Source organism: Typopeltis vanoorti, chromosome 6 (genome assembly GCF_054136105.1).
Source record: "Typopeltis vanoorti isolate ZY-2024b chromosome 6, IOZ_Tvanoo_1.0, whole genome shotgun sequence".
Taxonomy (NCBI): domain Eukaryota; kingdom Metazoa; phylum Arthropoda; class Arachnida; order Uropygi; family Thelyphonidae; genus Typopeltis; species Typopeltis vanoorti.
In genome coordinates, this window is record NC_143554.1 from 72,141,981 (window position 1) to 72,159,923 (window position 17,943).

At 36.2% G+C, this 17,943-nt stretch overlaps 2 protein-coding genes across 4 annotated transcripts in view; one reads left to right on the forward strand and one right to left on the reverse strand.

Annotated features, from left to right (window-relative positions):
- LOC150105536 (uncharacterized) overlaps positions 1 to 17,943 on the forward strand; it is a 31,366-nt gene that overhangs the window by 4,837 nt on the left and 8,586 nt on the right. Inside the window, exon 1 of one of the 3 annotated variants that reach the window (XM_090394257.1) lies at positions 10,233 to 10,327. The exons of the other annotated variants lie outside the window; for them this stretch is intronic. The gene's annotated coding sequence lies outside the window, so the exon portion shown is untranslated. Of the gene's footprint in view, positions 1 to 10,232; positions 10,328 to 17,943 lie in introns of those variants that run through there. 3 annotated transcript variants of the gene reach the window in all.
- On the reverse strand, positions 5,836 to 10,708 carry LOC150105537 (uncharacterized). The gene is made up of 5 exons (XM_090394246.1): positions 10,509 to 10,708; positions 9,662 to 9,882; positions 6,733 to 6,913; positions 6,483 to 6,614; positions 5,836 to 6,317 (listed from the first exon to the last, which is right to left on the reverse strand). Exons 1-5 carry the CDS (start codon positions 10,657 to 10,659, stop codon positions 5,968 to 5,970), a joined length of 1,035 nt encoding a protein of 344 aa, XP_090250372.1. The 5' UTR covers positions 10,660 to 10,708; the 3' UTR covers positions 5,836 to 5,967.

Consider the following 17,943-nt stretch of genomic DNA (forward strand, 5'->3'; position numbering starts at 1 on the left):
GAAGAGCAGAGCTAGGAAGAGATTTCATAACACTCGCGCACCTCAGGATAAGACAGTGCTTAACAGATTGAATGGAGCAGTAAGAGATGCACTTAAAACACACAGAAACGAAGTTTGGGATAAAAAGTTAGCCTCTATCTCACCTATTGATCACTCTATCTGGGGCCTACTGAGAAACATCAAAAATAAAACCAGATCCCTCCCCCCTGTAATCTCAAACCAGGGCCTAGTCCACACAGATGCAGATAAGGCAGAAGCCATACTTAAAAATCTTGAGGATCAGTGCAAACCTTCTTATAACAACATTGATTTCAATCATCTGTACAAAATCCACAGACAGGTTAGGCATGCACTAAACCTCCCGGATACCAGTGCTGATCATATTGCACCCGCATCACCTGTTGAATTATATGATATTATTAAAAAACTTAAGAACAATAAAGCTCCTGGACCAGACAGCATCTCAAATAGGGTGATCAAGCTGCTGCCTCGAAAAGCTATAGTGCATCTGACCAGTATAATAAATGCAATCTTAAGACTTCACTATTTTCCTTCCACCTGGAAAATGGCTGATGTGATTCCTATACATAAGCCAGGCAAAGACCCACACTTACCGCAGAATTATCATCCAATCAGTCTCATCTCCAATCTGGGTAAGGTTGCAGAGAAGGTCATCCTCTCACGACTCCAAACCTCAGTAAATGACCTAAACATCCTCCCTAAAGAACAATTTGGATTTCGACAACACCATAGTACTACCCAGCAAATCCACAGAATTGTGGAATATATCACCACCAGCTACAACTGGCGCCAGTGCACAGGAGCGGTATTCCTAGACCTATCTAAAGCATTTGACAAAATCTGGCATTTTGGACTCCTGCACAAACTTATCTCAGCCGGTATCTCACTAAAAATGGTTCATCTAATCCGTTCATATCTTCAGAATAGATCAATCCAAGTTAAAATTAACGGTTCTACATCGTCCCAGCGCCATATCTTTGCTGGAGTGCCGCAGGGATCTCTACTGGCTCCATTGCTGTTTTCTGTATACATGTCAGACATCCCACACAATCCGATGACTTCCATTTTAGCACTGTATGCGGACGATACGGCAATACTAACCAGATCTCTCAGACCCAACTTCGTTACCAGAAAGCTTCAAGAAAATCTTCTAAAGCTGGAGGGTTGGTTCTCCAAGTGGAGATTGGAAGTCAACCCCCTGAAAAGCTCAGCGGTTCTCTTCTCAAAACGGCCAATGTCTCCTGCAGGAGATGTGTTACTATTCAATACTAAAATTCCCTGGCAGAAAGAAACAAATTACCTGGGTGTGATTCTCGACAAAAAGCTATCTTTCAACCAACATATCAAGTCTGCATGTGCAAAAGCATCTAAAGCCATAGCTCAGATCTACCCGCTAATTAATAGAAATAGCAAACTCAGCAACAGAATCAAATTGCAGCTATACCAGATGACGATTCGTCCTATAATCACCTATGCCTCTCCAGCCTGGAGCCACACCTCTAATACTAACATTATTAAGATACAGCGAGTGCAGAACAAGTGCTTGAGAATGATTTTGAACGCCCCGTGGTATGTTAGAAATAGCCAACTCCACAGAGACACAAATATTCCCTATATTTTCTCTTATCTACAATCCTTAGCTTCCAAATTTTTTCTAAAGACGTCCACACATCCCAACGATTTGGTTCAACAAGCTGCAGCATACGAGCCAACGGACATATTTAAATATAGAAGACCAAAAACTATATTAGCCTCCTATAGCGATACATAATCTCCATGCCCATTCAGGGCGAGCAAACTGCTCGTAAATTTTACCCTCACTGTAACCACGACAGATAGCGGGGAATATGAAAAGCATTTTGTTTCACCCTTAAAGAATAAATGTCAATTGTCAATTGTAGTCGAAGATTAGCTGCCGTGATGGCACTCACAAACCCTCAGCGAAAGCATTTGAAAGAAAATTGCGCCGATTTGTAATTCCTTATCCATAAGATGTAGGAAAGAACATTTATATTCTTTGTTAATTAAAGTAAAATAAAATTTCTGGCAATAACGAGATGATAAAGTCGTATATACGATTCACGAGATTTATTCGCAATATTTATCATATTAATATCAATATGTTGTATCAAACACTGTGCATAATATAAAAGAGAAAACAGCTGTCTAACGGGGAAGTCAAATTCTGAATATAAAAATTTGTTTTGAATTCTGAGAAGTCGCAAATAAATTCTATAAACATAGAATTTATTTCCGATATCTCGCCTCCCGCGCGACTGCGCTAAACAAATTATTAATTACATGTATAAATCTATATTGCGTGTCTAGATATAAATAACAGAACAGAGGGGGAAACACTGCGCTGGACATCAAGACAAACGATACAAGTTGACTCCTTGTTACTATTTTTAAATATTCTCAGATATTGAGAACACAGCGATAAAGAAGCAGTGCTTAGCTTCCGGTTCACGTTCTTCTGTTTGAAAAAATAGACAAACATTTTCAGACAGTTAAAAAATGAAAGAGCGAAGGAAGAAAAAAAGTGAATTTAAATAAAAACAGCATATGAAAATAGTTACTAAATTATACATACAATTTATAATATTTATTAAGTTAAACATTAACTATAAAATGTGATTAACTCGATTAAAAACAAACAAAAAATATATATATCACAGCATGATGACACATACCTTTATTTCATGCTCCATTGTTCTTGAATGGGGTGAGCTGAAATGTTATACTGAAACAATAAACAAAGCGATTATGTGTTAGATTCCCGAAAAGAGCTCGCGTGCGTTAAGAAATACATTTTTCTTAGAAGAGCAGATTAACCAGGTTGTATCAGACGCAATGAAAAATAACGAAAAAAAGTTAAGAAGGATAAGAAATTATGAGAACACTGGCAAACAGAGTATGACCACAATATGGGGTTACTAGTTCGTTTTCTAATTTTAAGTTTTCAATAGTTAACTGTTGTTTTTAGTTTGATTTTAATTACGTCTGATACAGCCTTCGTTATCCTTAATAGTTAATTTTTATGTATAATGTCTTTGTTTTAAATGCCAGTTTTAATATTTTTTTATTTGACTTTTTTCCTTCTCTCATCCCCCCCCCCTCCACCTTCTTTTTTTTTTTAGGATGCATTAAATATAACTTTAATCGAGTGGTCCTTTAATTTACTGATATGTTCATAGAAGTTTTAAATCAATATAAAACACATTTGGTTTCGTACTGAAAACCTAAAATTGGTTTTGTATAAGTTTCAGTGATTCATATACTCCTCGATTACCAAAGCTACCGATTCACTAATATGGGAATCATTCTATATAACATTTTCAACTTCAGAATAACTGCTGTCACTGCGTTATTTTTTCTTGCAGCAATGTGTGGGCTTCGTTTTTAATAATTTCCCTCCCAATTTCTAAAACTGCTTAAAACAAAATTACGTACATGGTGTGTTTAAGTAGTTCAAGGGGAATATACTCGACATGTTTCGATAATTTAAAAAAAAAATTAAAAAAAACCCTGCGAACTGCATGCACGTTTAATTCCGCTTCTTATTTAGTGCACGTAGAATAAAAAAAAATCCCGAAATCCTGTCTTCAAACGGTCGAGCATAATAAATATTTGAAAAACTCAAGATGAACTAAACATCAGTTAGTGCCGTCCCTGTTTACGGACAAGGAACTACACTTATTGAGGGCCAGTGTATTATTATCTCTGAATGACGTGTGTTCTCCTGGAATGGTTGCACGATGAAAAACCCGAGTTTCCAAGCGGAAAAGTCATCCACCTCTGTATGAGACCGAGATAGTTGGTGCTGGTTTTTCTCAGCTGGATATATATATTATACATTATACCATAGTAACTAAGGCCTTAAATGTGTAGATGTACGCTGAGTGCGTTCTCCGGTATAATTCTTTTTTTTTGGGGGGATTCACGTTTCTCGCAGGAAATATCACCTTCTTATGACTTCGGTTAACTCACTTTCGGCTGAAAAACTCTTGATAAGAGTTCTTCGTGTCCTATACTGAAACGTCCTGTCAAAGAACACGTGTCTTCCAACAAGAGAAGAGGATTAACATGGAATAGCAATATTAACATATGACCCCTCACTTTTCTTTTCAGTATTATTTAGTCTTATTCATAGATTGCGGGGATCATAAATCTTATTCTGTAAGAATAAGTTATACGATTATATCGTCTACGGTTCTTAAGGGGCCCTTAACCGCTTATAACCCTTCAAGGTAGTCTTGTATTTCGTAACCATAATTCCAAGATAATGTGGTTAGCCTTATAAGTATACTTGTATACTTTGTAATTTGTGTATGTGTGTGTGTGTGTTCTCCTGATCGCTTTGCCAGTCTGGGGGATGAAAAACCCGAGTTTCCGGGAGAAAAAACCCTGCTACCTCCATATGAGGCCAGCTAATTCACTTTCATTCTTGAAAAGCTCCGATAAAGGTTCTGACGAAACTAATACAAAATAAACTTTGACAACGCTGGAAATTTATTTGATACCTATTTCGTAGTATAATATCATCGAATGGATCAGTTCATCTGAACACAGTTCACTTTGGCTTCCCCTTATAAAAGAATGTAATACAACAAAATAATCAGGGTTTTCATTCGACACATCTTAATATTTCATCACTCATTACAACGTTTAGAAAGTGTGTCCATATTGCCATTCCCTAGTTGTCCGTTGTCCACAAGTGTCCATACTGCCAATGGAAAAGAGAAATAACCTCCTCGTAGGACCAAAAATTCAAAAGTTACATTATGCAGCTAAAATAAGGCTTTAAATGAGCCTTTAAATATAATTGTTGATACACTTAATGGATATAAAAATAAATGATCTCCAATGTAATGCGACTCTAGTGTGCAGTTAAAATAACAGCGGTGCCTTTTGGATGAAAAAGACCTGATTTCGAATCTCGGCGAGAATGTGAAAAACTGCTTCTAAGCAGACAAACCTACCGAAGTACACACACACACACACACACACACACACACACACACACACACACACACACACACACACACACACACACACACACACACACACACACACACACACACAAATTAATAGAGCAGTAAACTCGCCTTATAGTCTTAGGTTGATTTTCTGTAATTATAAAGAATGCCATCTCTGTAAGCAAAGTTAAAACAAGCGAATGAAAGAGTAAAATGTAGAACGTGTACTGGACTTCCAACAAACAAATAACTAAATACAGTACATCGGTTTGAGAGTTACAGTACCAGATAATGTTGTCGCACATGTGACACTTCTGTTGTTATGTTTCTATCACGCTCTTTGTTTCTTAGCATCACCTCATTAGTAAAACTGAGCTCATAGAAAGCGAAGTACAGCAGTTTGGTTTTGGTTTTCAGATTAGCTTTTAAAATATTCACTTTTTTCTGTATCACGCGCATAACTATTTTTTTTTCTCAACTGATATACTTCACATAGATCAAGCCTGTATTATCACCCAGATTTTTTTTATTATTTTTATTTAGGATGTTAATAATTGAGACTGTTTCTGTGAGCGTTGTCGCAATATAATGTAGAATGTTTAAAAAAAGTTTTATTTACAACGCCTAAATTAAAATAATAACTATTTAAAGTGATTAAATTTATATTACAGGCATAGATATTATAAATTTAAGTTGCATTATCAAATTCCGAGAGAAATAAACCACATTGGAAAACTGTGTAAAAATAGCATCCATGACGTCATCTCTCATGGACAAACAGTTTTATAGATATAGAAAGACAAGGCTAGTTTATTCTATAAATATAACCTCTCTGTATGATAACAATAGAAAATACTTTTAATTTTTTCACTATACATGAAGTGTTTCTTAAATACGACATCACACACTTATATACCAAATACACTAAAGTAATAACATATATTGCTGCAAAGTTCCTTTTCATAAGTCATGTCGAGTAAGAGGGGCATAAATTCCTCGCCATCCCAGTAGGATAACAAGGATTCGTGAATCCTTCCTCGCTCTTGCTTAAAGGACAGTTCATTGGAACCTCTCTGGTGATTGATGATCGTCCTGCTGGATTCTGACTATAAGTCATACTTCCTCTCTGGTACGCTCTAGGATATACCGCCTCAAACGGAGATACAGACTTAGCTGGAGGTGCTGGAGGCACAGGCCGGGACGTAACTGTAGACAAGGTACATCTAGGACGAGTACAAGCCCACAGAATTGCTCCAAAGATGAAAACAAGCACCACACAGGACCCGATGGACACTCCAATGATGATCACGGAGTTATCTGCATCGATAAAAAGAGAGAAAATCACAATCAAGTCCTAGTGTCGTAATACATAAATAAAACACATACTGATTGATGTTTCTTAGTTCATGCAAACCTGTTCTTTTAATTATTCTAATCTCAAATTAATACGCTTCACGTTATTTATGAATCGAAAACTATTACCTTTTTCCACGGGTTTTCTTTCATCGCTTCCATCACCGCAGTTGTTATGACCATCAAATTTTAAGCCAGACCAAACGCAGCGTTTATTATTACAATGGAACATATCCGGATCAGCACATTCCTGTTGAGTTTCTGCAATCATAAGAGGAGACAAAGAAGACATTTTAATTAACAAAATGAAGAAAACATGCTTAAAAACTAAATATGAAATGAAGAAAAAAAAACGTAATAAAGAAAAGCAGAAGTTTACCATCCTGGAAAGATGTGAAAGTGAACTGAAACCCTTTATGAGATTCACCTTCTCGCAATGACTCTTCACGTAATTCTGTATGGTAGAATAGCTTCATATATGTGTCACTATAAAACGAAAGACTTTCATATGATGTGAAATAGTTACCCGACAGACGGATACTGGAAGTGCCATTGCATATCTGCAAGGGACCAAAAAGTAATTATTATTAAAAGTAAAATGGGCACTTCGAGAATATTACATAAACTTTGTTGAATGTATTGGGTTCACCATAAAAAGAAATGAAGTAAACTTTAAGAGGAATTACATTCCAAGTCACTCTCAAGAGTGATTTGGATACATTATGTACAGTAAGTATTGTAGATGTCTAAATGTGTGGATTAGACAACGTAAGAAGCAACTACAAATGGCATTTTGTTTTAAAAATAATTTCAATTTGTTAATCACACTTGAACAAACTTTTTTCACGAATATTTCAGAAAATAACTCAGTAAATAAATCGATAAATAAATATCGCGAATTTTTTTCAGAAAATAAATTATTTCTACGAAAAAAACAGTTTTCACCTAAAAAAATCTAAATAATAATTATTGTGTAGCGTTCATTGATTGCGTTCTAGTAAAAAAATCTTTATATTAGACATTATTTTTATTTTCTGTAGAGAGAGAGAGAGAGAGATTAATGGTGAAAATGCGTACACACAAATTTTAGTTTAAGATATTATTAAACTTTAAGAGAGGAAATGAAGTTATAATTTAAAATATCAAAATTTGGAACTGCGTGTTAAACAAGTAGGCACAGACGACGAATCCAATATTAAATCATAAGCTAATATGTTAAATAATTAGAAAGAAAAAGTTTCAATTGCAAGAAATAAGCACACTGTAATTATCGAATTTCCACAAAATTGTAGAAATAATTATTTTTAGAAGATTGTCCTTTAAAACTGCCAGACATAACACGTTTTTGCTAAGTTTCTATCACTGTTCTAGCATGGCAAATAATAAATATTTTCGGCAATGAACGAAAACATTTATTATTTACTATCTGAATGAATCAGAAGAAAATATTGAAAAAAAAAAAGCTTTTTTTTTTTTTTCATCAGCTCTAAAAGATGATGCCAACTGTCATTAAAAGTGGAACCGTATGAAACGGTAAATGAAAGGGTGGAAAAGCTATGCCAACTGACAGCAAGGAAAGGGTCCTTAAAAGTATTGTGCTTTTTTTCTCGCCTTATATCAATGAATTCTCTCGTTTTGAAAGTGATCGGAAAAATGAATGCAAGCGTTGTAGACATTCTAAACAATAAGAATTCGGTGGTGCCTATGCTGTATGTCATATCGAAACCACGTGAATATCGACATATGCATGAATTTAAGAAATGGAAATACAAAAGTTCGAATGGTAAGCAAGAATAATCTCTATATGAAATGCACAGAGCGCATACTCACACTTTATATATAACAATGATCATAATAAGAATGGGAGTTCTGATAATTTTCATATTAATTTCGGATATGCACACATGAAGTACAAAATGTGTGGTCTTCTTAAATAGAGTGATTCTTACTTAAATATAAAGAGCCAATAGGCTTCATTTCGGCGATATAAACATTATTCAAATTAAGGGGATATTAAATCCCCCATTGTTTTAAAACCGAAGTATAAGTATAAATATAAGTTCTTTTCGCTATACCCTTTGGTATCTATTTGGTCTAGCTACTCACTGATGAAGCCTCAAAAAGGCTGAAACCGGTCTGGGTAGTGACCTCCCACCATAATGTAATAACAGCATACATTTCCTAGGAAATGTGTTTTTACATTATGGAAAATACCAAGATTAGCGATCAGAACTTTCCCCACATTTACAACGAGTTGCCCGAGATTGTACTACGTACTAGAACCACTTGCATTAGCTCACGCTAGTAACCGCCGATACTTTTATAGTTTACTATATTCGGCATGAAACTCTCTGATTCCGATCTTTGAGTTTCTTATTCGGTTTTAAAACAATGTGGGATTTAATATCCCCTTAATTTGAAGAGTGATTCTTCTTTTTCTGTTGATCTCAGTGGGAAAGTGGAAGAGTAAGCTTTGTTGAGTCTTGACTATTTCTGCTCATCTTTTCGGTCAAAGGGTTCAAAAATACTTCGAACGTTTTTGAGACCATATGTGAATTTGTCAAGTAATTTGTAGTGGTTGCACACCAACAGACGAAAACATTTTCTGCCTAAAGACTTTTACAAGCATTCATGCCACAGTTGAATTCGAATTCCTCGACTAGTTGATTATGGCATACAGACACAATCCACACGATCAACCAGGCTGACAAATGCATAATCATGATGGTTCCTTTAGTTTCCGAGTTATTTTATTTTATTTATTTATTAACATTTTTACGCAGGATGAAGCCTCGTTCTCTAAAAGGCTCAATGGTCCTGAAAAAAAAAGAAAAAAAAACATTAAGTTTTTAATTCTTATTTCACTTGAGTTGACTAACAATTCGTTTTTAATACGAATATGAAAGAGGTCTTTCATATTTCTCCAGGATATTCAAACTACTGATTTAAGTCACCCTGAACTTCCAACTTCCATCTTTCAGGCATCTATAACAATCAGGACAACGCAGTATGAAAGGAAAGCGCGATCGCGTTGAAGAATCAAAATGATTCTACTACGACTGTTATTGAAGTAGAAAAAAAGTATAACATTTGTCTCCCTTTTTCTGTTTTAAAATGATGTTTAATTTCATTTATCGCCCTGAGAAACTAACTATAGAACTAGAAAAATGCTAAAAAATAAATACAAACATAAGATATAATATATTTCTTTATATTTCCACAAATATAAAAGCATCAAGGATGATATAGAAAGTAGGTTTAATCGTAATAGGATAAATCATATTATTTATTTATTTATTTGCACTTACACTTAATGAGTCCGAATTTTGAGGTATTCGAAAGTCGAGAGTCCTAATACTAATCACTATGCCATCATTCCTGGAAGGTTGTAGAATTATGCTGCAATTCCTTCCCGCGCTGTATGTTATATTACTTCTGGTGGTTCTTAGAATTGCTGCCGACTCTTCGCCATTAGCAGCAACTTTGTATGTGATGGTTTCGTTGAACGCACAATCGTCTTCTAAGTAATCTGCAACGAAAAAATATGAGAAAAGGGGGATCAGTTGGTTAAGAACAGTAACATCTACATGCTTGTAAAAGACTCACTATTGAGTAACGAGATAAGGAACAACTGCGGTGAAAAACTTGGTAAACGATACTCATATGTATTATAACTTAAAAGCATTTTAAAAGGCAAAGTCAGCTTTTGAAATTTTAACCATCATTATAGGTTCATGCTAGGTAACTAATGTAAATTTTCCGTTAGTTAAATGTCTTGATTTTTGATATTTTGAATGATTACTACATAGTCAGCAGATTTAATCATTATATTTTTAAAGTAAGCCTATTTTGGAATGTTACTTAATTACCGTTGTCCTTATATCAGTATCCGCAACGACGGCATGCGTGTGCGATATATGACGTCAGAATATTATAAAATAATTCATGCTCTCTCTCTGTCTATCGGCAAGAAGGTAAATTAAATTTCGAGTGTTATTTTACCAGTGCTTACTGATCATATAAACTGATAAGTTTTTTGTAACGATTTGTTTATATTATTATTTTTTTACTTATTCTAATCATTTGAAATGTTGGTAATTATGAACATTAATAAATATAAACTAAAGGGGACAGAAAGGAATGATTTTTACTCACATGTAGTATATTCACAATACATATCAGTGGTAAGAGAAACCAAAATAAGAAGTACAATCCAAGATGGCGGTTTTCGTACCATATTCATGGAAGAAACGTAGATATCTGCATTATGAACCGAATCTACGTAGAGTATAAGCGAAATATCCATTCGTTACTATGTACACTACAGTGAGATCTAGATATTGTGGCGCAATAGACAAAGGACTTTACCCTATATTAATCCTCAAATTGTCTTATCTATACATCTGGGGATAAGCAGCCTACGAGAGCGAGAGAAACTCTATTAGGCTATCACGTCTGTTTTTAACTTACTGAGTACACACTATGGAATGTTGTTTTGAAGCAATGTAGACAGAGTAAAAATACAAATACTCTCTGATCATTTAAACTATGTTTATCGACCTTTTTTTAGGATAATGCTCCGGTTCTGGATAAACACTTCAGTCTGGATGAAATAATCCAGATTTAATGATGACAGCAGAAATTTGAAAGGTTACAAAGATTCTTTTTGTGTATGATCTTTCGTAAAGCATTTATCGCGGAAGTATTCTGTGCCTAAGATTGTGTGTGTGTGTGTGTGTGTGTGTGTGTGTGTGTGTGTGTGTGTGTGTGTGTGTGTGTGTGTGTGTGTGTGTGTGTGTGTGTGTGTGTGTGTGTGTGTGTGTGTGTGTGTGTGTGTGTGTGTGTGTGTGTGTGTGTGTGTGTGTGGATGGAGAAAGAGGAACTTGACAAAAATATAATACTGTTCATTTTGTAAAAATAACTGAAAATTCTAACCGTTTGGTTCGCTACTTGCTTAATTTTCATTTATTACAACAAAACATAATTCAAAATTCTAGCAAACAGTAATATTTATTAGTAGTATATCGGCTATTTAGTCAATTCTGACTTCCTTTAAATACTAATCTACCGACCAGGAGTTTATTTGCAATATGATTGCTGATTCATGAGTAAAGTTCGGGGGTCATGGTTCGCCCAGTAATATTTCTCTTTCATTGTATGAAGTGAGCACTTTATTTGGTGGAACTGTCGAACGGCTGTGTGGTACGATGGCTCCGATCACTATTTCATTACTGTTTTATTACGTGGTGATGTTTTTGGTGAAAGGTGTTCTACTGACAAACTCGTCAGATGAACACCTCACAACGATTTCAAACCTCCCCATATGTGAGTATATAAATGTCGGTAATTTTAATTGCATGAAATGCTATGTAATCAAAAGAGGTGATTAGTGCATAGAAAAATCATTCCTGCGATTTCCGCCCTTCTGTTCAAACTGTAATTCCTCAAGTTTAGCATACCACAAATCCCTTCCATCACAGTTTCAGATGAAAAACTCCGGCAAACTCCCTCCAAACAATAATTTTTTTTTAATATGACTCCCACACGAGAGATTTGTAAACTTAATATTCGTACACTAAGTGGGTTAAGGATTTTTTTCTATTTTTCTATTAATTGTATTTTTTGTATTTTTATTTATTTTTTACATAGTCCGGAAATCCTGCTTTCGAGACCAAACTTAACTTTTTGAAACCACTTCAGGCTTCCAATAAGTGGTTAATCTTCAGGAATATTATTTTTGACCTGAGCATAAGCAATTTTTATTATATTTTTATTACAAGTCCTAAGGTATACTTGGGGTAAACTTCCATAAAGCTATACTAGCAAAAGAAAGAGCGTATTGGTGCTATTCTACTCACCCACTAGAGGAAATGTTTTGGGGGTCTTTTCTGGGTTTTCTTAATCGGTTTCAGAATTCCTCGATATCTGGAGAATGCAAATAGTTTTTTTTTCTTCCTGAAAGTCGGAGTATTTAACCCTGTAAAACAGAAAAATTTTGGACTGTAAGAAATTAACGAGGCTAGGGATTTGTGGGTACTGGTCGAGAGTGAGTTAAAATTCAGTGAACACATTGCAAAAAAAAAATGGTTAAAAGAGCTCATAGTGTTACTTGGCTATTTGAAGAAGACATTGACAAGCAGAGATAAGAAATTTATTATACTTCTTTATAAGGCTTTGATAGGTCCCCATCTGAAATAGTGTCTAGATAGGACATAGGACTCCCAAGAAACCCAGGTAACAAGCCCTGTGCACAATAGTGCACAGATGATAATTCTTCTACATCTTCTAATGGTCTTAACGGGCCTTTAAGCACACATAAGACATCCCTGGATTTCGTAACCATGACTCCAGGATACGGTGGTTAATCCAATACATATAAGTATACTTTGTATATAAATTGAATGGGTGGCTGTTTTATCTGTATGCGGTATGAAAAACCTACCACCTCCGTTTGAGACAAGGTAACTCACCTTAACTTGAAGAGCCCTTATAAAGGTTATTTGCGTCCTAGTCGGGATTTGAACCCAAGTTCGAATCCCATTACAGTGACATGAATATAATGCAAGAAATCTTTTTAGGCTTGGGATCTCGAAGTGATAGCTGAAGTTTAGGACAGTATAAAAGCTATAAATCAATTATTATTATTAGGGCTATTATAGCCTGTTTTTGTTTTTTTTTTTGTTTAGGAGTGATTATCTTAACACACGTAATTATCTTAACACGTATCCCAACAGTAACACGGAATTAAAGTATTTAACACAGGTTTTTAAAAATCGCAACTATCCCACACATCTAATAAATTACGCGAACCGTACGGCAAAAACCTGTCATAACAACAATACAACCAAAACAGATTTCCTTACACGTATGGTAATCAAATTGCCATACATCCAAAACACATACAAAGCCTACAAATACATTTTCAAACACACGGACTATAAGCTAGTATTCACCACGAACCAAAAATTAGCAACTCTCTTAAAACCCACTAAATCTCTCACACACAAAGAAATATTCGAACACCACAACGTAGTCTACAAATTTCCTTGTCAAAAAGACTGACATCACCTACACTGGCTCTACCATTAGATCTTTATGGACTAGACCACAAGAGCACTTCCGGGATTGCAACATCCTCATTCCGGAACATCTAAACACAAAAAAACATCGCAACATCAAAAAGAAAAATAAAATACAGAGTACCGGCAAGACAGAAATTGCAGCTCACGCCCTTGAACTGAAACATATCCTGCAAATCGACAAGGCCATAATCATAGACAAACAAGATAACGAAACAATGCTTAGAATATCCGAAACAATTGGCATAAAATGCGATGAAAACTCAATCAACTTCCACCGCCCCTACATAATTTCCGAATGGTGGACGATCCACAACTTACAAATCAGGCCATTTAGCGACAACAAATGCCCTTATTTGGCAGATTCAACTTGCAATCATGACATAGCCCTACACTCATTCCGAAAATGTTCCCATGATGGTCAGTCGACCGAAACGGTTCGCACCCCGTTAACGTTCTCCCCCTGCCCCAGTTTTCCCATAAGTAAACCCTTCCCCCCCCCAAAAAAAAGCGCCCTTCAACACAATAATATATATATATATATATATATATTATTAATATAAACCCGGGTTTCCAATTTATTCTTCCCGCGTCAACACCCCCACGCTCCCTTTCCCCTTGTTATGAACAACCTTCAGTAGGAACATGGAATTTGAAGACATCCTAGTATCAAAACAAGATATGTACAAAATGTTTTCTTCCTCCTCTTTTGTTCTGCTATAGTTGCCTTCAATACTCACCCATAACACCCTAAAATATATATAAATAAAATTTTTGAGTAAAAATAGCCAATGTATTTAAAATAAGGGACACTCCTAAACAAAAACAGGCTATAATAGCTGTAATAGTAAGTGTTTAAGAGAAGTAGCATGGGAATTTTCCCAGAAACAATACCTAGCTATAAATCAACATTATAGGTAGTTTTAACTTTGGTTGAAGCTAACATTAAAACTACCGACGGATCTTAAAACACATATCTCGAAATGCTAAATTTATTTAAATTCCAATCAGATAAGTTTTGCTTTGTCATTAAATGTTTTGTCAAACCCAAACCGAACCCAGACAGTAATTAAGCAGACATTGGTGATTCCCAACAGTGTATCGCAATCGACGAATATGAATAAACGTGGCGATCTTAGCGACTTTGATCGGGGACGTATTATCGGCGCAAGACAGATGGGTCATTCTATCGCCCAAGTAGTAAGAATCCTGGGTTCTCAAGGAAAACCGTATCAAGGGTCTACCGCAGTGTTTCTCAACGTGGGGCGTACGCCCCACGTTGAGAAATATTTTTGGAGCAATTTGAAAATGTACATGTACATATTTATACATATTTATATTATACTTTTTCAGAACTTAGCTGACTATAATGCTAGTGGGGGGACATCAAAATCTTTGAGACGTTGAGGTGGGGCATGATCCAAAAAACGTTGAGAAACACTGTAGACCGAGTATACCATCAACGGACGTAGGAGCATCCAGTTAACAAGTGGTGCCGACCACACGCTATTGATGACAGGGTCGACGTAGACTGTCCAGGCTCGTGAAGATGAACTGCAGGGCAAAGGTGACACAAATCACTTCCAGCTTCAAAGTTGGAGGTTCAAGCAGCGTCAGTCAGCGAACGGTACGGGTACGGCATACCCTGCATACCATGGGGCTACGGGAACGACGCCCTGATCGTGTACCACTGTTGACAGCTCGTCATCGGACATTACGCCTCGCCTGGTGTCGGGACCATCAAAACTGGAGCTCTGCAGAGTGGACCAGAGTCGCGTGGTCTGATGAATCTCGTTATCAGTTGTACCGAGCTGATGGGAGGGTGTGGGTGTGGCGTCGACAGCATGAGACCATGGTCCCATGCTATCGTGCCAGGTCGGCTCTGTTCAAGAGTGTGGCTCTGTGATGGTTGTGGAGGCTTTTCATGTGACACATTAGGTCCCTTAGCTTGTCTGGAGAGGTTCTTAAACGCTGAGGGGGTACCAAAATGTGCTGGCTGATCACCTACACACTTTCATGGTCTTCACGCATCATGTAGCCGACGGTCTGTTTCAGCAGGACAATGCACTATCCTACCGGGCCGCAACCACCCAGGCTTGGATCGAGAAAAACTCATTTGAGTTTGGGACCATACAGTTGTCCTCAAGTTTCCGGATTTAAATCCGATCGAATCTCTCTCTCTGTCTCTGGGATGCCATAGAGCGAGACATCAGATCCGTGTATCCGGGACCGACGGCTAAGGTGCAGTTGTGGACAATGCGGTAATAGGCATGACTGGAATTACCTCTGGCAACCTTCCGGCATCTGGTGGAGTCAATGTCTCGGAGAGTACAGGCTGTTATTCGGGCTAGAGGAGGATTGTCATGCTATTGGGTAAGTATCTTTAATGTTTTGTCCATTGACCAAAGCTAGTTATGGGAGTATATAATTTCGACCTGCTTTTACCCTTTGTCCCTGCTGTTTCTCTGCTGCTCAACTGAAACAGTTATTTTGTTTCCGTCGGACAGTGAGGACAGCTTTTTTTTAAAGACCCAAATACCAAATTTTAATCATTTATATTTAGTTTCCCGGAATAACCGGTACATATAAGTATGGGTGGAAAAAATCATTCTTAGGTGCTTTACGCATTTTGAGAAATACAGCTAAAAGACTGAATATAAAAGATATTCAGATTTGTACTGTAATATAAGTTATAATGATGAGAATCCAAAAACTGGAAAATAATTAATAGAAAAGAAGTCAATATACAAAAGAAATAGAGATATTTTGTGAAAATTAAAATTAATGATGCTGTTTCAGATATGTCCCTTATCACCCGATCCAACTTGGCATCATCCACATATAACTGAATGTTTCCCTACAGACTCTCCCGATGTTATTAATATGCAAAATAAACAGAAGTGGTCCAAGGAGAGAAACTTGTGATATCCCAGTGGTTGCCCTTATTCTCTTAGATTAAGCTCTTCCATACATCACTCTTTGATACCTCTTGGATAAGCAAGCTCCAATCCATGCCACAAACCTATTTTTTCAGATTCATCCCTTTTAGATTTCAATTACAACCTCCTGTATTGAATTCTGTCAGAATGTCTTGCAAAATCTTTGTGTATCAATTCTTCCTCATCTAATTCTGTTGTCAATTCTATTTAAAATGTGAGTAGAATGGTAAAACAAGACCCACCCTTAACAAAATTTTGCCGTCCTCTATAAAACATTAAAGCGTTATCCATCCACCTGGATCGGATTTCTCACCAGTCCCTACTACCTTAATAACTACTCCAGAGATACAAATTAGTCTATAATTGGCTGCATAAATTCTAGCTCTACTATTGTCTACCGAAATTATTCTACTCGTCTACAACTACTAATTAGGAATTCGTGTTTGTGTTGAAACTAAAGTTAAACAACTAGGTTAAAGGCAGAGCTAATTTTTTAGCACACTTCTTTAACGCAAGTGCTAATAGCGCATCCAAATCCACTTCGGTATTAGTATCGAACTTTGTAATATTTTTAACACCTTAACACCTCTGTCTTTTCATTTAGATCTGTCTCAGCTTGGGATGACTAATGGGTCTGTCAGGAATATACTCTAACAAAATTTCAGTTAATAACTCATCTACTTCTAGTGCATTCGCCATTTTAATGCCGTCTGTATTTCTGTCACGTGTTTGTTAACGAGAGATGCCTTCACAGTTTATCATAGTTACCTGCCTTATAGTTTCACATATCGTGATCACCCCAACTGGAGGTAAAACAGTTGTCTCTTTTATACTTTCTCAGATGATATTAACAGATTAATATTCTTGCGCTGTGAGTCCCTTCCATAATGTGCTGCGAAAGGAAGTTGGCCCTAGGTTGAGAGACACACTAGAATTCGCAAATACTACTTTAATTAGCTGCAATTCTTCAATAACTATTAGTAATGTACACCTCCCTTTGTTATTGTGCTTATCTTCCCTAAATACATTGTACCCATTGAATTTTATCTTTGTAAGGATAATCCTCTTTTATCAACCAAGTCTCATCAATGCCAATCATATTTAATTCATTCGCATTTACTAATGCCAAGAATTCTATAGGTTCATTCCTGATGACCAACCATTCAAGATAACCAACTTCCAACCTCATAAGAATTCAAATAACTCTCAAACCTGACCCATTCACACTCAGTCTTTCATTAAATGTAAATCCCATTCTGGCCCCACAGTTTCTCGCACTTTCATGAGACTGGATACATAATGAAACTACAGTAGCGAACAAATTAATCCAAAGAAGACGAATTTTTAAGTTGTTGGTTTTGGTTGGGTTTTTTTTTTGCTTCAGTTAACAATAATTTTGTTTTTGGTTTCGGTTTTGGTTCACTATTTTGGTTAAGTGCCGTGTTTTAACCGTCTCTACGATGTTTATTAATAGTGTTGTGCATTTTTAATAGTGTAAACAAGTTGACATTTCGCGGTGTTTTATTCGTGATGTGTAGCTATAAAATGGATACATCTTGAAAGAGTTCAAAA